Genomic DNA, 21,847 nt, shown 5'->3' with positions numbered 1-21,847 from the left:
AAAAAAAATAAACTTCTTTTTAGCAAACACGGCAGAAATATTTTTTATTTTTTATTTAACAAAGTTTCTTCTTGATTCACATTTTTTCATTTCATGTGAGTGTCGATCGAACCGAAGCATTACCGAGGAAAATACAGCGAAATGACGGTAAATGATTTAAAACAAAACCACAATTTAAGATTAAAAACAGAAGAAAAATTTAAAAAAATGATTAAGATAGAAGTCAATTCAAATTTGAAATGTTGGTTCCAAAAGTCTGTTTTGACATGTGACGGACACTTTGGTATTTTACTCTGAAACGATACCGTTATTAAAAGGAGTAGAAAACATTTGTCAAAATATTTGTTGGGAATAATTCCGCCGATTCCTCCTCAAGACGCTTCAGACGAACGTGAAACACCCAAAAACAAAACTTCAGTCGACATCAGGCGCCGTCACGCCGCCCGTCTCCGTGGCGACCGGCCGTCGTGATGTCATCACGCGGCTCACATCAGTTCCCAGGCCGTGACAGGCGCAAACATCACCGTGTTGACCGTGATGACACCAGCTCCCATGATGCACGGCGGCGTCTCGTGGGTGCTGTTTGACTTTCCGGGCTCTCGTCAAGACTGGATGCAGTTTTTCTTCTGTAGTCGCCGACGGTTTCTGAATCCTGTTGGCAGGAACACAAACAAACGAAAGTCAAGAGAGAAACAGTTTCACCCGATGTTGTTGGAGCTGAAGCGCATCATCATGTTTTAAAAGCTCTTTTTGCGTTCGTGTTGTGTTGACATCATCTGTTTGACTCGCTACGTTACCTCTCGCTAAAGCTAATATTAGCTTCCCTTCACATCGCTGATGTTAGCCGATTTTAGCTTCTGCTAACTCCAGTAGTTTTCTTTATTTTCTACATTTAAACTTCAGTAGTGGTTCAACTTTAGTGGTTTGTACATATTTTTTCATCTGCATTAGCAACCTAGCCTGCACATCTAAATGCTAATCTTGTTTTTTCAGGTTTTATTGGTAGCTTTTGATAGCCATAATAGCTTTACGACCATTTTTATTTTTCTATTTCCATTTTTTTCAAGTTCTTTTTTGTTTCTAATCTGCCACATTTTTTCTTTCATAAGCTATGCTAGTATACATGGACAAAATTAACACATTTTCACTTTAAACTTTTGCAAATTTACTTTCACATCACATGCTAGATAAGCCAATCTTAGCTAGCAGTGTCAGCACAGAGTTTTTGTACTTTATTATATCTAGCCTTTCTCAGCTAACAGTTTTGCGACATTGTTTTTGTACTATATTATAAAAAGTCTATGTAAGCTAGCATTGGTGCACATCATTTGTGTACTATATTATAATTAGCCTATGTTAGCTAGCATTGTTAGCAAAGTTTTTACAATATTATTATTTGCCTATGTTACTAAGCAGTGTTAGCACATCATTTAGCACCGCCTTGCTTTAGAATCAAGTCAACCAAATGTTTTCCCCTGGCATGAAAATATTTAAAGAGGTGTTTAAGGAAACTTGTTCGTACCGTCTTCGTCTCCCGTGTTGAGGATCTGCATCGACATACTCCTCTGGATCGGTTTTAAGGGTTTCTTGGGTCTGAATTTGATCGAAGCCAGTTTCTCGTTACTATCAAACGAGTCTTCGGGCTCGTGTTTTGCAACGCCGTTCGTTTCCGGAACTCTTTGATTTGGAGGTGAAGCGGCGGGACTGACCACACCCTCCTCGATTGTCTCTGGACTCTGATGGGCGGCTCGACTTTTCAGGAAGTGCCGGAAGGAACTACGTTGTTTCTTTGCAATGTCCACCTTCTTCGCCGCACCTTCCGTGTCGTTGCCCTCTGCAGGTGAGCTGGGCGTCACCGGGGCGTCTGGCACCGGCTTCTCCAGACTAATGTTCTGTTCCTTCCTCTCGTCCAACTTGACTTCTAGCGAGTCCCTCACCGTAGACAAGTCCTGAAGGGATTGTGTTCTCGGTATACTGTTCCCGAAAACTAACGAGTACTTTGGATTGTGATACTTGTGCGCAGGGACCTTCATGTCGACCTGCCTGGAGTCCCCGACCGACACCTGGAAGCGAGACGTGGACACGGGCGGGGCCCGGACAGGTTCTACTTTGGGTATCCGGACCGGCGGCGGCAGAGGCGGCTTGGTGATGTTGAACTCCCTGTAGAGGTCGACCGGATCCGACACGGCGTACAACTCCCGGAAGTCGTTGTCGAAAAAGTCGACGATCTGTCCCGACATGACGGTGATGGTGTTCCGGTCCATTCGAGAGGAGGTCCAGGTGAAGCTAGGGAGAAGAAACAAACGTTGTCCATCAGGAGTCACGCGTACATTTTAACATTCTACGAATAAATGTCACATTTCAACACTAGCGTAAGCTTCCCGTCAAGGTCATGCCCAGGCAACGGTAGTGAGATCCTACTTCTTGGGCAATCACAACAGAACCATGAAACACTGAGACCGCCTCGAAAGACTCCTTTTTCCTGTCTCTTCGCGCAGAGTTGCCTCTGGCAAATGGTCCCACCCCTGCAGGGTCTGCCAGAGAAGTCCGGGACTACCTCTCCACTTGGACCCAAGTCCAGCCTTAAGCCTTTCTTTAAAGGTTGACTACTCACAGTTTTTGGCTCATTGATGGAATCACCTGAAACCCAAGTGCAGGATTAACACATTAAGGGCTTTTTGGCAAATGTGCTTGTGGTATCCCTTGCGTTATCTGTGGGTTCTACTTGACCCTTGACCCACTTGGTCACCTTGACCCCAAGGGTTAAGGAATACACTTAAGTCCGTCCGGTTTGTTCGATATTTTGTGCACAAATAAATAAACCTTAAGGATGTATTCTTGGTGGAGTCGCTCAGATGGCCGAGCGGGTTTAACCTCCCTAAAGGTGCTGTGCTTGGCAACACTTTTGATCAACACAAGCTGCCGTCTCGTGGATCGTCTTCATCGTAATGAGGCAGCGAAGGTAGTCGAGCAACTGTCGGTGTTTGACGTCCATTCCTCCCGTCATTCGCAGCCTCTTCTCCACAAACATTGACACAGCGTCTCCTCTTCATCGGCTCACTTTGGTGTTTGTGATCCGTGTGACCCACATGGTTCTCACCGCTGCCTGGAATAAAAATGTTTTCATCGCTTCGAGTGGCCCTCTCGGCGCTCCACGACCACGCAGCCGCACTCCAAAAGAGTCGGCGTTTAACCTCCGACCAGCGGGAACGGGAGAAAAAACTCTGCTGGCCAAAAAAAACTCACTCTGGTTTTGAAAGACTTGAATACACAAAGGGAGATACAGGATTTATCTTTCAATGTCAGACTTGACTGTCATCAGGTCGAGAATTGCGATACATTGCAAGTTAGGCGTGCACGGTGGCGCAGTGGTTAGTGCGATCGCCTCCATGTCGGGTAGGGAGGCAACTAGTGACTTTTCTGTGTGGAGTTTGTATGTATGATTTACTCCGGGCACTCCAGTTTCCTCCCACAGTCCAAAAACAAACAGAGGTTGATTGGGAACTTGGGGAATTGGATGGAGGTAAGAATGTGTGTGTGAATGGTTGTGTGTCTTTGTGTGTGTCTGCGACAGACTTGCATCCTGTCCAGGGTGTCCCCCGCCTCTTGCCTGAAGAAACTTGGATGGACTACAGTTTAAGCAGAACAGAAAATTAATGAATGAAGGTTGTAAGTTAATTTTCCCCTTTTTATTATTACCTCTGCCAAGGAGGACTGTGGGAGGAAAATGGAGTGCCCGGAGTAAACCATACATACAAACTCCTACTTAAAAGTGTTTGACTTTATTCGAAATCGAAAATTTAAAAAACAATTTTGAATACAAAGACAAGACAATTTACATATTTTCGTTGGTGTTCCAAATTACCATCTGGATCCACAAGAAATATGAAGGTGAATAACATGCTGCAGTTTGAGCTCTAGAACTTTTCTGCCACCTGCTGGCAACTATATGTAATATGCCATAAAAATAAAGAGATGAACTAAATGAAGATATTAAAAAGGTAATTAGTGTAAAAGAGCTGCTTGGCAGAGGTCTCTGCGCTGTTGGTGCTTCTCCAGTTGATTTTTGGTCTTACTTGCTGCTGGTTGTTTGTTTCCTCTGTTCTTTTTTCTTCTTGTTTCCTCGGTAAACACTCGTCCTCATCCTGAATCCTTCCTGTCAATCTTTACTTGTCGAGCTGTCACATTTACTGTCACGTGAAGTTTGACCTCAGGAAGCTCGTAACGCGTCGGCAGTTACGAGCGGACGAGTCGAGTCAATAAAGAACGTTCTTGTTAATCACGGCCTGAAGAGTCTTTACGTGGTTAATGATTTTTTGTTCTTCTCGACTGCGTCTCAACTCTCGCGTCGGGCTAACGTCGAAAACACTCATTTTGATGATTTTGCAGCTACTATTACTCTCTGAAAAGTGGTTTGTTTTTGAAACAAATTTGGAATTTTCTCTGATGTAACTCTTGACACGTCATTAGTTTCACTATTTTAAAGGTTTACTTCGATTTAAAACATTTAAAATAGTGACATTTTTAAAAACTTTTACTGCTTTTATCCGTGAATATTATGCCGACGTCCGTCCATCGAAAAATCAAAAAAAAAAACCTTCTTTCCTGTGTCTTGCGATGAGATGCCTCGGGCAAACTATCCCACCCCTGCAGGGTCTGCTAGAGAAGTCCGGGACTAAGTCCACAATCCCTTTTTTTCAGATCTCCGTCTCTCACGCTTTAAACTCCAACTCTCCTGACCCGTTGTAAATGTTCTTCTCTCAAAGATGCAGTAAGTTCCTCATCATGACCATGTTTTCCACTTATTACTTTACAAAGTGGCTCTAAAATCTGGACAAACAAGAGGTTACGAGAGTCCACTATGACGTAATAATGGCTTCACTCCTCCTCCAGCCAGCTGTAATCACGCCCTGCTTTGTTTATACAACGAGTCCCTTGGAGGTGGAGACTTCCGGGATTTATGACGGGCAGTGACAAACCTCTAACAGCAGAGTGGGCGTGGTTATGATCAACAAGAGTTCATCTCCAGAAAAACAAAGCGTTTTCAGTGGGCGGGGCCTTGATTGACACCTCTGGTCTAAGACTTCGACGTCAGCTTGAGTCTCCACCTGGACTCACCTGTAGGAGCCGAACATCACCTTCTCTCCGTCCACCAGCATGTACTTGGAGCACAGACTTCCGGGCAGTTTCCCGAAGGCGAGCGCGAGTCCGGCGCCTCGGACCATTCTCACGCGCAGGTTCTGCGGAGACAACAGCGGCGCTGACCAAACAAACCAAACACTCATGACGACGACGGCGACCCAGTTTCGAAAAGCGGCCTCGCGACGGAAGTGAAGCGGAAAAACAAGAGTCACATGAGTTTACTTAAGGGGAAGATGAGAAAAGAAAGAGAAAGAAAAGATGTGGACACACTGGGAGGAGGATCCCCGGGCCGCCACGGAGCTTCAGGTTACACCCTTCGCTTCGGTTCTCAGGCCATTTGTAAGAAGTAAGAGTAACGGAGCCGGCCGCTCTGAAAAATGGCCTTTCACGGCCGGATCGGATGACGGCGGCGTGTCCCAGCTCCCCGGGTAACCAGGTTGAGATGTCGGAGATTAGATGTTTGCGATGTGACCTTCATCTCTTAAAAAGCCCGCTCGAGGCGACTGAAGTTCCTTCTCAAGAAATAGTTTGAATATTTAGTTCTTATTTACTCAGTCAATATTTATTTACTTAAACGTTTGTTGACAGAAGCTGGATTTTGGGTTTTTACTGATTTTTGAAAAACTTTTTTTTCTATGATTTTTAGACTGAGTGAGACTAAGTTCTCAGTGAGAGCTGCTTATCTCAGCATCAAGGTGACATGAAGACCCGAAAACAAATGTGTTTGTGGTATCCCCTGTGTTGAGTTGTGTGTCACCTTGACCCAGAGACAACACTAGGGATACCACAAACACATTTGTTTTCTGGCTTTCTGGTCACCCCTGACCCAGAGAAAACACGAAGGTTAAGGGATGCGGATCAGCTCCTCCAAGTCTTGTCATGATAGAAAACAGGGGGAAGCAGACGCGGCGGCGAGTCGTGGCGCTCACCCGTAGATGAACGGCGTTGACCTGCAGGCGACCGCACATGTCCAGGAAGTAGGGGACGCCTCGCTCCTCCAGCACGGCGTAGACGGCCACCCCGCGTCTGGACGAGGCGTCCAGCAGGTCCTGGAGGATCTGGAGGTCCGTGATGAGGTCCATGACGATGGCCACGACCTGAGGGAACATCGTCGTGTTAGCGAAGGTGGAGGAGCCTTGTATGGTGAAGAATTTATTGATACGATCACAGTACAACAGTACGATATATTAAGATACTTTAGTAACAGTTAAACTTCCGGGCCACTAGATGGCAGCAGTCATTACGTCCCTCAATAGCTAAAGGAACAGTGAAATCTTGCAAGATCCCTGCGATGACTGAGGACAAGAGGATACAGTCCACTCCATAGTTGGCTTTTAGTTTTATAAATTCAACCACAAGAGAGTGAAACCATCACGAGGTATCACAAAAGTTCAGTGTCCCCCGAAATCGTTCCCTAAGTTACGCAAACTCCAAAAATACATCGCTTTTAAAGCCGCTGGACTCGACTGTATCCTCTGGTCCTCAGTCATCGCCGGGGGTTGAATTGTTCCTTCGGCGACAGAGGATGTAATGACTGCTGCCATCTAGTGGCCGGCGGTTTAATTGCAATACAACAATGGACAAACACTGCCGTCAAAAAATTTAATTTGATACACCCTTTTTTTTATATATATATAATTAATTAAAGAACTATGATAAAATATTTAAAAAAAAAATCTTAATAGCTATTCATTGCTGTTGAATATTGATACAGTATTGTTCATAAAAGTATTGATATTTTCTTTCGCCCTTCATAAGTATTTTTTCTGAGGTTTTTGTTCTACTTTCTATCTCTTGTCATTATGACTGTGCCTCCATCACGGGGTTACATGGGAGGCTCTCGATCTCTGGACTTTCTCCAGGCTCCCGCCGGTTCAGGTCCGCTGGACGCGTCACGCCTTGTGATCCTGCAGCTGACGAGAGTCAACACGCCACGTCGCGCTCACTGCGACAATAACCATTAAACCCGTAACTTGTTATTCCAGCCCAGGCGAGTCGCTACAACCGCCGCAACATCGTCTATTGTGCCGACAAACCATTGAGTTTTTGTATCGTCTTCGACTCTCGCTGCCAACCACGCCTTCCTGTCACTCGACTCCTTCGTATTGTCGCTCTTTGTTTACCTTCGTGTGCGTCTGAACTCTCACGGTTGCTGGTTCTAACCTGGAGCCTCCAGAATAGTAGCATCTGGTCAAGAGCGATGGTGGATGAGTTCAATGAGAGGGAGTGAGATCAAGTGCGTTGTTGTGCAAGTGTTTACGGAGTTAGAAGGTGAGTTAGAAGGTGAGTTAGAAAGTGAGTTAGAAGGTGAGTTAGAAGGTGAGTTAGAAGGTGAGTTAGAAGGTGAGTTAGAAGGTGAGTTAGAAGGTGAGTTAGAAGGTGAGTTAGAAGGTGAGTTAGAAGGTGAGTTAGAAGGTGACTTAGAAGGTGACTTAGAAGGTGAGTTAGAAGGTGAGTTAGAAGGTGAGTTAGAAAGTGAGTTAGAAGGTGACTTAGAAGGTGACTTAGAAGGTGAGTTAGAAGGTGAGTTAGAAGGTGAGTTAGAAAGTGAGTTAGAAGGTGACTTAGAAGGTGACTTAGAAGGTGAGTTAGAAGGTGAGTTAGAAAGTGACTTAGAAAGTGAGTTGGAAGGTGAGTTAGAAGGTGAGTTAGAAGGTGAGTTAGAAGGTGAGTTAGAAAGTGAGTTAGAAAGTGACTTAGAAAGTGAGTTAGAAGGTGAGTTAGAAAGTGAGTTAGAAGGTGAGTTAGAAGGTGAGTTAGAAAGTGACTTAGAAAGTGAGTTGGAAGGTGAGTTAGAAGGTGAGTTAGAAGGTGAGTTAGAAAGTGAGTTAGAAAGTGAGTTAGAAAGTGACTTAGAAAGTGAGTTAGAAAGTGACTTAGAAGGTGACTTAGAAGGTGAGTTAGAAGGTGAGTTAGAAAGTGACTTAGAAAGTGAGTTAGAAAGTGAGTTAGAAAGTGAGTTAGAAAGTGAGTTAGAAGGTGAGTTAGAAAGTGAGTTAGAAGGTGAGTTAGAAGGTGAGTTAGAAGGTGAGTTAGAAAGTGAGTTAGAAAGTGAGTTAGAAAGTGACTTAGAAAGTGAGTTAGAAGGTGAGTTAGAAAGTGAGTTAGAAGGTGAGTTAGAAAGTGAGTTAGAAAGTGACTTAGAAAGTGAGTTAGAAGGTGAGTTAGAAAGTGAGTTAGAAGGTGAGTTAGAAGGTGAGTTAGAAAGTGAGTTAGAAAGTGAGTTAGAAAGTGAGTTAGAAGGTGAGTTAGAAGGTGACTTAGAAAGTGAGTTAGAAGGTGAGTTAGAAGGTGAGTTAGAAGGTGAGTTAGAAGGTGAGTTAGAAAGTGAGTTAGAAAGTGAGTTAGAAGGTGAGTTAGAAGGTGAGTTAGAAGGTGACTTAGAAGGTGAGTTAGAAAGTGAGTTAGAAAGTGAGTTAGAAGGTGAGTTAGAAGGTGAGTTAGAAGGTGAGTTAGAAAGTGAGTTAGAAGGTGAGTTAGAAAGTGACTTAGAAGGTGAGTTAGAAGGTGAGTTAGAAAGTGACTTAGAAAGTGAGTTGGAAGGTGAGTTAGAAGGTGAGTTAGAAGGTGAGTTAGAAGGTGAGTTAGAAAGTGAGTTAGAAAGTGAGTTAGAAAGTGACTTAGAAAGTGAGTTAGAAGGTGAGTTAGAAAGTGAGTTAGAAGGTGAGTTAGAAGGTGAGTTAGAAAGTGACTTAGAAAGTGAGTTGGAAGGTGAGTTAGAAGGTGAGTTAGAAGGTGAGTTAGAAGGTGAGTTAGAAAGTGAGTTAGAAAGTGAGTTAGAAAGTGAGTTAGAAGGTGAGTTAGAAGGTGAGTTAGAAAGTGAGTTAGAAGGTGAGTTAGAAGGTGAGTTAGAAGGTGAGTTAGAAAGTGAGTTAGAAAGTGAGTTAGAAAGTGAGTTAGAAAGTGAGTTAGAAGGTGAGTTAGAAAGTGAGTTAGAAGGTGAGTTAGAAGGTGAGTTAGAAGGTGAGTTAGAAAGTGAGTTAGAAAGTGAGTTAGAAAGTGAGTTAGAAAGTGAGTTAGAAGGTGAGTTAGAAAGTGAGTTAGAAGGTGAGTTAGAAAGTGACTTAGAAAGTGACTTAGAAAGTGAGTTAGAAGGTGAGTTAGAAAGTGAGTTAGAAGGTGAGTTAGAAGGTGAGTTAGAAAGTGACTTAGAAAGTGAGTTAGAAAGTGAGTTAGAAGGTGAGTTAGAAGGTGACTTAGAAAGTGAGTTAGAAGGTGACTTAGAAAGTGAGTTAGAAGGTGAGTTAGAAGGTGAGTTAGAAGGTGAGTTAGAAAGTGAGTTAGAAAGTGAGTTAGAAGGTGAGTTAGAAGGTGAGTTAGAAGGTGACTTAGAAGGTGAGTTAGAAAGTGAGTTAGAAAGTGAGTTAGAAGGTGAGTTAGAAGGTGAGTTAGAAAGTGAGTTAGAAAGTGAGTTAGAAGGTGAGTTAGAAGGTGAGTTAGAAAGTGAGTTAGAAAGTGAGTTAGAAGGTGACTTAGAAGGTGAGTTAGAAAGTGAGTTAGAAAGTGAGTTAGAAGGTGAGTTAGAAGGTGAGTTAGAAAGTGAGTTAGAAAGTGAGTTAGAAGGCGAGTTAGAAGGTGAGTTAGAAAGTGAGTTAGAAAGTGAGTTAGAAAGTGAGTTAGAAGGTGAGTTAGAAGGTGAGTTAGAAGGTGAGTTAGAAAGTGAGTTAGAAAGTGAGTTAGAAAGTGAGTTAGAAGGTGAGTTAGAAGGTGAGTTAGAAAGTGACTTAGAAAGTGAGTTGGAAGGTGAGTTAGAAGGTGAGTTAGAAGGTGAGTTAGAAGGTGAGTTAGAAAGTGAGTTAGAAAGTGAGTTAGAAAGTGACTTAGAAAGTGAGTTAGAAGGTGAGTTAGAAAGTGAGTTAGAAGGTGAGTTAGAAGGTGAGTTAGAAAGTGACTTAGAAAGTGAGTTGGAAGGTGAGTTAGAAGGTGAGTTAGAAGGTGAGTTAGAAGGTGAGTTAGAAAGTGAGTTAGAAAGTGAGTTAGAAAGTGAGTTAGAAGGTGAGTTAGAAGGTGAGTTAGAAAGTGAGTTAGAAGGTGAGTTAGAAGGTGAGTTAGAAGGTGAGTTAGAAAGTGAGTTAGAAAGTGAGTTAGAAAGTGAGTTAGAAAGTGAGTTAGAAGGTGAGTTAGAAAGTGAGTTAGAAGGTGAGTTAGAAGGTGAGTTAGAAGGTGAGTTAGAAAGTGAGTTAGAAAGTGAGTTAGAAAGTGAGTTAGAAAGTGAGTTAGAAGGTGAGTTAGAAAGTGAGTTAGAAGGTGAGTTAGAAAGTGAGTTAGAAAGTGACTTAGAAAGTGAGTTAGAAGGTGAGTTAGAAAGTGAGTTAGAAGGTGAGTTAGAAGGTGAGTTAGAAAGTGACTTAGAAAGTGAGTTAGAAAGTGAGTTAGAAGGTGAGTTAGAAGGTGACTTAGAAAGTGAGTTAGAAGGTGACTTAGAAAGTGAGTTAGAAGGTGAGTTAGAAGGTGAGTTAGAAGGTGAGTTAGAAAGTGAGTTAGAAAGTGAGTTAGAAGGTGAGTTAGAAGGTGAGTTAGAAGGTGACTTAGAAGGTGAGTTAGAAAGTGAGTTAGAAAGTGAGTTAGAAGGTGAGTTAGAAGGTGAGTTAGAAAGTGAGTTAGAAAGTGAGTTAGAAGGTGAGTTAGAAGGTGAGTTAGAAAGTGAGTTAGAAAGTGAGTTAGAAGGTGACTTAGAAGGTGAGTTAGAAAGTGAGTTAGAAAGTGAGTTAGAAGGTGAGTTAGAAGGTGAGTTAGAAAGTGAGTTAGAAAGTGAGTTAGAAGGCGAGTTAGAAGGTGAGTTAGAAAGTGAGTTAGAAAGTGAGTTAGAAAGTGAGTTAGAAGGTGAGTTAGAAGGTGAGTTAGAAGGTGAGTTAGAAAGTGAGTTAGAAAGTGAGTTAGAAAGTGAGTTAGAAGGTGAGTTAGATGGTGAGTTAGAAGGTGAGTTAGAAAGTGAGTTAGAAGGTGAGTTAGAAGGTGAGTTAGATAGTGAGTTAGAAAGTGAGTTAGAAAGTGAGTTAGAAGGTGAGTTAGATGGTGAGTTAGAAGGTGAGTTAGAAAGTGAGTTAGAAAGTGAGTTAGAAGGTGAGTTAGAAAGTGAGTTAGAAAGTGAGTTAGAAAGTGAGTTAGAAGGTGAGTTAGAAAGTGAGTTAGAAGGTGAGTTAGAAAGTGAGTTAGAAGGTGAGTTAGATGGTGAGTTAGAAGGTGAGTTAGAAAGTGAGTTAGAAAGTGAGTTAGAAGGTGAGTTAGAAGGTGAGTTAGAAGGTGAGTTAGATAGTGAGTTAGAAAGTGAGTTAGAAAGTGAGTTAGAAGGTGAGTTAGATGGTGAGTTAGAAGGTGAGTTAGAAAGTGAGTTAGAAAGTGAGTTAGAAGGTGAGTTAGAAAGTGAGTTAGAAAGTGAGTTAGAAGGTGAGTTAGAAGGTGAGTTAGAAAGTGAGTTAGAAGGTGAGTTAGAAAGTGAGTTAGAAAGTGAGTTAGAAGGTGAGTTAGAAAGTGAGTTAGAAAGTGAGTTAGAAGGTGAGTTAGAAGGTGAGTTAGAAAGTGAGTTAGAAGGTGAGTTAGAAGGTGAGTTAGAAGGTGAGTTAGAAAGTGAGTTAGAAGGTGAGTTAGACTGTGAGTTAGAAAGTGAGTTAGAAGGTGAGTTAGAAAGTGAGTTAGAAGGTGAGTTAGAAGGTGAGTTAGATAGTGAGTTAGAAAGTGAGTTAGAAAGTGAGTTAGAAGGTGAGTTAGATAGTGAGTTAGAAAGTGAGTTAGAAAGTGAGTTAGAAGGTGAGTTAGAAAGTGAGTTAGAAGGTGAGTTAGAAGGTGAGTTAGAAGGTGAGTTAGAAGGTGACTTAGAAAGTGAGTTAGAAAGTGAGTTAGAAGGTGAGTTAGAAGGTGAGTTAGAAAGTGAGTTAGAAAGTGAGTTAGAAAGTGAGTTAGAAAGTGAGTTAGAAGGTGAGTTAGAAAGTGAGTTAGAAGGTGAGTTAGAAAGTGAGTTAGAAAGTGAGTTAGAAGGTGAGTTAGAAGGTGAGTTAGAAAGTGAGTTAGAAAGTGAGTTAGAAGGTGAGTTAGAAGGTGAGTTAGAAAGTGAGTTAGAAGGTGAGTTAGAAAGTGAGTTAGAAGGTGAGTTAGAAAGTGAGTTAGAAGGTGAGTTAGAAAGTGAGTTAGAAAGTGAGTTAGAAGGTGAGTTAGAAGGTGAGTTAGAAAGTGAGTTAGAAAGTGAGTTAGAAAGTGAGTTAGAAAGTGAGTTAGAAGGTGAGTTAGAAAGTGAGTTAGAAAGTGAGTTAGAAAGTGAGTTAGAAGGTGAGTTAGAAAGTGAGTTAGAAAGTGAGTTAGAAAGTGAGTTAGAAGGTGAGTTAGAAGGTGAGTTAGAAAGTGAGTTAGAAAGTGAGTTAGAAGGTGAGTTAGAAAGTGAGTTAGAAAGTGAGTTAGAAAGTGAGTTAGATAGTGAGTTAGAAAGTGAGTTAGAAAGTGAGTTAGAAGGTGAGTTAGAAGGTGAGTTAGAAAGTGAGTTAGAAAGTGAGTTAGAAAGTGAGTTAGAAAGTGAGTTAGAAGGTGAGTTAGAAAGTGAGTTAGAAAGTGAGTTAGAAAGTGAGTTAGAAAGTGAGTTAGAAGGTGAGTTAGAAAGTGAGTTAGCAAGTGAGTTAGAAGGTGAGTTAGAAAGTGAGTTAGAAGGTGAGTTAGAAAGTGAGTTAGAAAGTGAGTTAGAAAGTGAGTTAGAAGGTGAGTTAGAAAGTGAGTTAGAAGGTGAGTTAGAAGGTGAGTTAGAAAGACTTGTTTCGAGTCGTGCCACAGCAAGAAGTCAATAATAAAAGTCCTGTTTGTTGACAAACAGATCAAAATTAATCTTCTTGGTTTGAGTACTCATGTCTGATCAGGTGAGTCACAGTCAAAGGTTCTCCATTATCTTGAATAACTTCAGACATTGACAATTTAATTCGGACAAATTGACTCAAAGATCATTTTTTTTAATCAATTCTACAGCTATTATTATAAATTATGTTTGTATATAATAATCAAACAACTTAATAAGTTTGATTAAACAAGATTTCTTCCCTAATTCAGAAAATAACAAATAAATAAAGGCATTAATGTTTTCTGAGTCATTTCAATTGTGTATTTTAATAATAGTAACTGAGAAATGAATTTATATTTAATTATCTTTAGATGTCGTTTCCAAACCAGTCATCAAACGACAGCGAGAATGTTTTTGTCACATTGTTGGCTCGTGCCGTAAAAACAAAACAAAAAAAACACGCTGTCTGTGTGCGCAGCGTCAACAGAGGATCTCGATAAAGTTCACATTAAAACCTTCTGAGAGTATTTAAAGTATTAAAAGTCACCTGGTGAGTGAGAAACAGTACGTTTGACATTTGACTTGACACTTGCTGAAACCTCTCACTTTGTGTGTGTGTGTGTGTGCGTGTGTGTGTGTGTGCGTGTGTGTGCGTGTGTGTGTGTCAGCAGATATCACAGGTGCTATTCAAACTTGGCAGCAGTTGAGCAGATGATTCAAACACCTCTGGGCGATTATCTCTGCATGTTATCAGATAATTCCACTGTCAAGACCTTCAGTCGCTTCTGTAAACGGACCATAAACGAAGATTAGCTCGTCCGTCCAAAGACCGACTCCCTGCTGTACCTGCGGACGGCGCAACGTTTTTGTGAGGATCTTGGTGTCAGAAAACGAACGTTGTGTTTCAAGTGATTAGGAATCCTTGAAGGTTGAGAAGTCGGTTTTTTTTACGATGAAACGTAGAAACGAGCCAAACACATTTTTTCCCAGTGTCTCAGAAATGTTGGAAATATCTCAGCGCGCCCGGAGATATAAAAGCCTCGACATGCTAACGTGCAAATGTGCTAACGCTAACATTAGCGTACATTCTTGACAGACTTCAGCCTCATGCTGTGTCTCAAATCGCATACTTCCGTTACTATACTGGCGGTTAGTATGCATCAGGATAGTGTACGTACTAGCTAGTGCTCAAATCCTCCACAGATAGTATGTCTCAAATCAAAAACTGCCGCTACGTGCTAACAGGAAATGACGCGACAGCTTCTTCTTGTACTACTATTTAACGACGAGCCAATTGAGTGTGCATGGCGCACTACATTTCACATACTAAGAATTGAGACGCAATTATGTGCTAAAAATACTACGTTTTAGTACGCAAGTATGCAACTTGTGATTCCAAGTCGTAATCGTGGACTCAGACCGTTTTTTTTTTTTCGTTTCAAGTCCTTGCGTCGTCTAGTAAACCCCAAAATGTCAGGTCTTAAATTTATTTTAATGCGTCCAATTTGAACAGAAGTATGTTTCACTGCTGGTACCAAAACAAGGCCACAAACATACAAAGTACAATCGAAGTCAAAGTCTGTCATTATAATGAGTAGCAAACGTTGAGGAACTTCACAAAGCATCACAAACCCAACTGTATTATACGAAAATTCTTCTGTTCAGTATCACCAGATCTCCTGGCGTGGATCGGTAGATCACTAAACACAACTGCAATAGAACCCCCAACCATAGTTTAGCAAAGATGCTAATTAGCATAGCATTGCAGGGGATGTGACATAACCACGGTGCAAACTCAACCGAGTACAACTAGAGGATCATAGTATGAGACTCAAGACGATACCATGGAAAACCAGACCTGCTACCACCTCGGTACAGAAACACTGCTGCCGTCGTTTTGGACGCACTACAAAGACAAATAAACACGGCCATCAGACGGGTCAGGACCATGTCCACGGACCATAGAACAACTCTTCAGACCGACATACCGGAATCTGATACTGTTTTTTGCAGGGTTTTTATGTAGGGAGTCGCGTCGTCCCCCCTGACAGTGGCCGTCCGTAAACGTCACCTTTTTAGTGACGGCTCTGCTTTCTTAGAACCAGAGTGGAGCAGGTAGGTTGAGTCGAGTGGAGTCTACTAGAGTAGGGCTACGTTAAGAACAGTTGAAGCTCGTTGGTTCTGACACGGATAGCCTTTACTTTAATTCGTTTAGGGTGGACCACAGGTTGCTATCTTGAGACCCGCAAACTTGGGCGCCTGCCTTCTCCAGCGGCGCCACAGGGGACGAAGACTGGGTTTGTTTGGGGGGTGCTCGGAGCGAGCTGCCGGAACACTTGTCAAGGTCCGCCTTAAGGTCCGCAGTTTAACGTCTTACCCAGGACGTCAGTGGAGGTTCCGTCAGGGATACCCTGATGACCCCTGAACAACCATAAGCCCTCAGGGGTGTCATGGAACCGGGCGATTGACTCGTCTCACGAAGGTGGTCGCGTTGTTGGTTTTCTGGGAATGTTTGATCCGTTGTCACAAACACAGGTGACTCACACACTCGTTAACAAACCAGTGTCGACACAATCCTGCCGCGACCCTGACACCGCCGCCGCCGCCGCCGCCGTCTTCGTCGCCCGCCGGACCAGTAATGAGGCGAAGCTCGAGGGATTATCGTCCTCGCCGGAGTCTCGAGGTGTCGGAGGAGGCTGACTCACGGCTCTCCTGCAAGTCTTGATATGAACTTGAAGTTTTTCGATGAGTCAGCTTGTTAAGACCTGCCTGGCAAAGTCTTTCCTGGTGTTTGTTTACGGTTAAGTTCGGAACAATAGAGTGAAGAGATTCGTTGATGAATGAATCATAATGGGATGAAGGATTCTACTCACGACATTTGAGAAGAGACTTTTTTTTTTTTTTTTAATGTTTTGATCAAGTCGTGATCTCCTGAGCATGCTAGATAGCTTGCTAATAAGACCAAGAATGCTAGCACTGGAGGGTGGCTTGAGAAAATGCTTTTTGGAGTTTTATCAATTCATCTGACATTAATTAGTCAAGAAATTCTTTAGAAAAAAATATTATTTTAGCTTTATTTCTAATTCTTTGTTTTGAAACTACAAACTTGACTGAAAATGTTTTCTTTAGCGTGTTTCGCCATTAGATAAGATGCCGTTAGGGTAACTTTAGCTTGATAGCTAACTTTAGCTTGATAGCTAACATAAGCTTGATAGCTAACTTTAGCTTGATAGCTAACATTAGCTTGATAGCTAATTTTACTTTGATAGCTAACATTAGCTTCATAGCTAAGTTGAATTTGAGAGCTAACATTAGCTTGATAGCTAACATAAGCTTAATAACTAACATTAGCTTGATAGCTAACATTAGTTTGATAGTTAACATCAGCTTGAAAGCTAACTTGAGCTTGATAGCTAACATAAACTTGATAGCTAACATTAGCTTGATAGCTAGCATAAACTTGATAGCTAACATTAGCTTGATAGCTAGCATTAGCTTTATTACTAACGTTAGATTTATAGTTAACATTAGCTTTATAGTTAACATCAGCTTTATAGCTAACATAAGCTTGAAAGCTAACTTGAGCTTGATAGCTAACATAAACGTGATAGCTTACATTAGCTTGATAGCTAGAATTAGCTTTATAATTAACATAAGCTTTATAGTTAACATCAGCTTTATAGCTAACATAAGCTTAATAGCTAACATAAGCTTGATAGCTAACATTAGCTTGATAGCTAACATTAGCTTGAGAGCGAACATCAGCTTTATAGCTAAGATAAGCTTGATAACTAACATAAGCTTGATAGCTAACATAAGCTTGATGGCTAACATTAGCTTGATAGCTAACATTAGCTTGATACCTAACATTAGCTTGAGAGCGAACATCAGCTTTATAGCTAAGATAAGCTTGATAACGAACATTAGCTTGATAACTAACATAAGCCTGATAGCTAACATAAGCTTGATGGCTAACATAGGCTTGATAGCTAACATTAGCTTGACAGCATGTTGACCGAAGCAGTTAAATGTTTGTTTCCAAATGTTTGCATGTTAGCATGACAAAAGTATCAAAACTCACAAAAGTACTAATACTAAAATGTTGTATACGGATAGGATACTCATTTTCAAAGGTATCGATACTTTTGGATATAAATTATCAACAGGCAGGTATCATTACAGATAATATTTAGATTTGCATAACATACAACCTTAAAATATTGTTATTGTTTATTTTATTTGTGTATTTTTTTTACACTTCAAAAGTCAAAGTTGCAGTTTCTTGTTTGTTCAGTTTTCTATCGTAGAAGAAACGTTTGCTGCTCATTATAATGAAAAACTATAAGAGAAGAACTTCATGTTGAGGTTCTGGAGGTTCTGGTCAAGACTTGACCGATTGATGGAATGTGAGGCACGCAGGTCAGCGTGAGAGTTGAAAGGTCAGATTCTCAGGCAGACGAGTGTCGACCTGCGAGCACCGGCGGCTAAAGATCGGAACTTTACAGCTTCCTCGGTTAATTGGTTCCACTCGACGTGTCGCGACTCGACGGCTGAACCTGCGCCAGAAACGCCGACGGACTGGTTCTGGAGGACCGAACCGGTCCAAACCAACATGGAACCCGGGGAACCCCGGGAACACGTGGAGTGACGGGAACTGATACCTGCACTCCGGGGGGTCTCGGCCTGTGGTCACATGATCTCAAGCAGCCAACCGTCGTTCCAACACGAGCTGGTTCTGACCCGCTTTAAATGTTTAATAAAAACAGAGACTTTGTAGTAAATGTAACTGGATCGGTTGCTGTGTTATTGTGATATTTGAGTTAATACTCAGTATTTTTCAATCACTTTACTCATTACGCTTCTATTATATAATAATAATAATAATAATAATAATAATAATAATAATAATAATGATATGTTATTTGAAGACGTCTTTCTGGACAAAACACATTAAAACTTCATTGAAACACATTAAAACTTCATTAAAAGACATTAAAACATCATTAAAACATAGAAAGTACAAAATTAAAAGTGGATAAAATGGCAGAAAAGTAGAAGAACGTAATTGAGTCTACTTTTTATTATTGTTTTTTGTATGTTTCGTATGTTTTTTGCTCATTATTTTATGGCTGCTTGGACTATTAGAGTTTATTTAACGATAAATTAGAATAAAAGGAATATTGGGTTGTTTTTTTACATTCAGGTTGTATTTTCTAACTAAACTACGTTTGTTTTCTGGTGAAAATCGTGTAATTTATCTTTATTTTTGCTGCATTTTTTTCTACTTTTCAATCGCGTGCATCAGTAAAAACGTTTTCAAACACGTCAAAGTTAAAATCATTAAATTAAAGTGTGTTCTTTTGCAACTGCTGACTGAGACTGAATTCTGGAGAATCAAATAAAAAACGTTAAGGTCGTAAAGAAATAAAACTTATTTTATGTCACTTCTGCTCAGACGGTTCTGGTACCTTGTGGGCCTCCTGGATCAGCCTCCTCACGACCTCCTTGATGTGCGGACCCGGTTCTTTGGGCGGGTGCGTGAACACGGACACCCGGGTCACCCCCTTGTACAAGCCGCTGCTGCCGGGCCAGCCGATGTCCAGGGACGGCACCTCGGTGTCGGACATCTGCGGCCAGTAGGTGGAGTGGACCCCGGAGTCCGCGCTGGACGACGCCTTGGACTTCTCCTGCTCGGCCTCGGAGTCGCTGTCCGCGTCGTACTCCTGGAACGTCTTGCGGATGCTCTTGAGCTCGCGGGCCGACAGGAAGTCCCGGGTCTGGTCCTCCTGGAGCCGGGTCCTGAAGGCTGCGTCCCCGGCGCGCACCAGGCGCTCCAGGGCGGCCCGCTGCTCCTCGCTGTAGTAGAACTCCGGGCTGCTCTCCGGGACCTTCTCGTTGACGTGCTCCTGGTCCAGACACCCTAGCTGAGACTCGGCCATGACTCCTGGTCCCTGGTGCGGCGGCGGCGGCGACTGTGGACACCTGATCCAGGTGAGGACTGCAGGTAGGACCCGAGGAGGGGGGGCGTGGCCTGGGAGCGTCAAGCCACAGGTGCGTGTGGGACGACTTCCGGTTATGTCACGGTAAAGAAAGTCGTTAATGCAACCCAAGATAAAAGTCAAATCAATTTAAATTATATTTTCGCCTTTAAAAAAAATGCGTTTCAACTTCAAATCTGTACGATTCCGTTGATGTGTCGTGAGTCACCTGTGCAGGTGAAGGTGACTCATTATTTCACCTGATCAACAGTCAATTTGCAAACATATGATTTTCACTGAGTCACTATTTGAACTGGAACGTTTACACGCTCGTAAAACAAACGTTTCATTTCTTTCATTATTTTTTTTATTTTTATAAGCTCTATAATCTTTAAAAGTATTTAAACAATAAGTAGCAAATTATAATGCAGAGTGGATTTATATTTATAATTATTTTTAAAATATGTTTTTGGGTCGACTACCATAGAAAGTTTATCAACATTATGTCTTTTGTTTTTAAATGTTATTTTTTTTTGTTTTAAATGATGTTAGCTATCCAGATGACTGATGTTAGCCATTAAGCTGATGTTAGCTACCATGCTAATGTTAGCTATCAAGATGACTGATGTTAGCCATTAAGCTGATGTTAGCTACCATGCTAATGTTAGCTATCCAGATGACTGATGTTAGCCATTAAGCTGATGTTAGCTACCATGCTAATGTTAGCTATCAAGATGACTGATGTTAGCCATTAAGCTGATGTTAGCTACCATGCTAATGTTAGCTATCCAGATGACTGATGTTAGCCATTAAGCTGATGTTAGCTACCATGCTAATGTTAGCTATCAAGATGACTGATGTTAGCCATTAAGCTGATGTTAGCTACCATGCTAATGTTAGCTATCAAGATGACTGATGTTAGCCATTAAGCTGATGTTAGCTACCATGCTAATGTTAGCTATCAAGATGACTGATGTTAGCCATTAAGCTGATGTTAGCTACCATGCTAATGTGAGCTATCAAGATGACTGATGTTAGCCATCAAGCTGATGTTAGCAACCATGCTAATGTTAGCTATCAAGATGACTGATGTTAGCCATTAAGCTGATGTTAGCTACCATGCTAATGTTAGCTATCAAGATGACTGATGTTAGCCATTAAGCTGATGTTAGCTACCATGCTAATGTTAGCTATCAAGATGACTGATGTTAGCCATTAAGCTGATGTTAGCCACCATGCTAATGTTAGCTATCCAGATGACTGATGTTAGCCATTAAGCTGATGTTAGCTACCATGCTAATGTTAGCTATCAAGATGACTGATGTTAGCCATTAAGCTGATGTTAGCTACCATGCTAATGTTAGCTATCCAGATGACTGATGTTAGCCATTAAGCTGATGTTAGCTACCATGCTAATGTTAGCTATCAAGATGACTGATGTTAGCCATTAAGCTGATGTTAGCTACCATGCTAATGTTAGCTATCCAGATGACTGATGTTAGCCATTAAGCTGATGTTAGCTACCATGCTAATGTTAGCTATCAAGATGACTGATGTTAGCCATTAAGCTGATGTTAGCTACCATGCTAATGTTAGCTATCAAGATGACTGATGTTAGCCATTAAGCTGATGTTAGCTACCATGCTAATGTTAGCTATCAAGATGACTGATGTTAGCCATTAAGCTGATGTTAGCTACCATGCTAATGTGAGCTATCAAGATGACTGATGTTAGCCATCAAGCTGATGTTAGCAACCATGCTAATGTTAGCTATCAAGATGACTGATGTTAGCCATTAAGCTGATGTTAGCTACCATGCTAATGTTAGCTATCAAGATGACTGATGTTAGCCATTAAGCTGATGTTAGCTACCATGCTAATGTTAGCTATCAAGATGACTGATGTTAGCCATTAAGCTGATGTTAGCTACCATGCTAATGTTAGCTATCAAGATGACTGATGTTAGCCATTAAGCTGATGTTAGCTACCATGCCGATGTTAGCTATCAAGATGACCGATGTTAGCCATCAAGCTGATGTTAGCAACCATGCTAATGTTAGCTATCAAGATGACTGATGTTAGCCATTAAGCTGATGTTAGCTACCATGCTAATGTTAGCTATCAAGATGACTGATGTTAGCCATTAAGCTGATGTTAGCTACCATGCTAATGTTAGCTATCAAGATGACTGATGTTAGCCATTAAGCTGATGTTAGCTACCATGCTAATGTTAGCTATCAAGATGACTGATGTTAGCCATTAAGCTGATGTTAGCTACCATGCTAATGTTAGCTATCAAGATGACTGATGTTAGCCATTAAGCTGATGTTAGCTACCATGCTAATGTTAGCTATCAAGATGACTGATGTTAGCCATTAAGCTGATGTTAGCTACCATGCTAATGTTAGCTATCAAGATGACTGATGTTAGCCATTAAGCTGATATTAGCTACCATGCTAATGTTAGCTATCAAGATGACTGATGTTAGCCAGTAAGCTGATGTTAGCTACCATGCTAATGTTAGCTATCAAGATGATTGATGTTAGCCATCAAGCTGATGTTAGCAACCATGCTAATGTTAGCTATCAAGATGACTGATGTTAGCCATCAAGCTGATGTTAGCAACCATGCTAATGTAAGATATCAAGATGACTGATGTTAGCCATTAAGCTGATGTTAGCTACCATGCTAATGTTAGCTATCAAGATGACTGATGTTAGCCATTAGGCTGATGTTAGCTACCATGCTAATGTTAGCTATCAAGATGACTGATGTTAGCCATTAAGCTGATGTTAGCTACCATGCTAATGTTAGCTATCAAGATGACTGATGTTAGCCATTAAGCTGATGTTAGCTACCATGCTAATGTTAGCTATCAAGTTGACTGATGTTAGCCATCAAGCTGATGTTAGCAACCATGCTAATGTTAGCTATCAAGATGACTGATGTTAGCCATTAAGCTGATGTTAGC

The 21,847-nt window shown here is 41.4% G+C and overlaps 1 protein-coding gene across 1 annotated transcript; it reads right to left on the bottom strand.

Annotated features, from left to right (window-relative positions):
- Positions 1–38: 38 nt before the first annotated feature.
- On the bottom strand, positions 39–18,863 carry sack1fa (scaffolding CK1 anchoring protein Fa). Its single transcript, XM_087808433.1, has 5 exons — positions 18,367–18,863; positions 6,072–6,239; positions 5,119–5,240; positions 1,523–2,286; positions 39–652 (listed from the first exon to the last, which is right to left on the bottom strand). Exons 1-5 carry the CDS (start codon positions 18,835–18,837, stop codon positions 603–605), a joined length of 1,575 nt encoding a protein of 524 aa, XP_087664559.1. The 5' UTR covers positions 18,838–18,863; the 3' UTR covers positions 39–602.
- Between the last annotated feature and the right edge of the window lie 2,984 nt (positions 18,864–21,847).

The sequence above is a fragment of the Callionymus lyra genome, chromosome 15 (genome assembly GCF_982586985.1).
Source record: "Callionymus lyra chromosome 15, fCalLyr1.hap1.1, whole genome shotgun sequence".
Classification (NCBI taxonomy): domain Eukaryota; kingdom Metazoa; phylum Chordata; class Actinopteri; order Syngnathiformes; family Callionymidae; genus Callionymus; species Callionymus lyra.
This window is presented reverse-complemented; position numbering and strand designations above follow the sequence as displayed.

Excerpts from the sequence above, each read along its gene's own strand:
- sack1fa (XM_087808433.1), bottom strand. The coding sequence starts at position 18,837 with ATGGCCGAGTCTCAGCTAGGGTGTCTGGACCAGGAGCACGTCAACGAG. Across the intron at positions 2,287-5,118 it reads GTGATGTTCGGCTCCTACAG|CTTCACCTGGACCTCCTCTC; the intron begins GTGAGTCCAGGT and ends TCTTCTCCCTAG. Across the intron at positions 653-1,522 it reads CAACACGGGAGACGAAGACG|GATTCAGAAACCGTCGGCGA; the intron begins GTACGAACAAGT and ends TCCTGCCAACAG.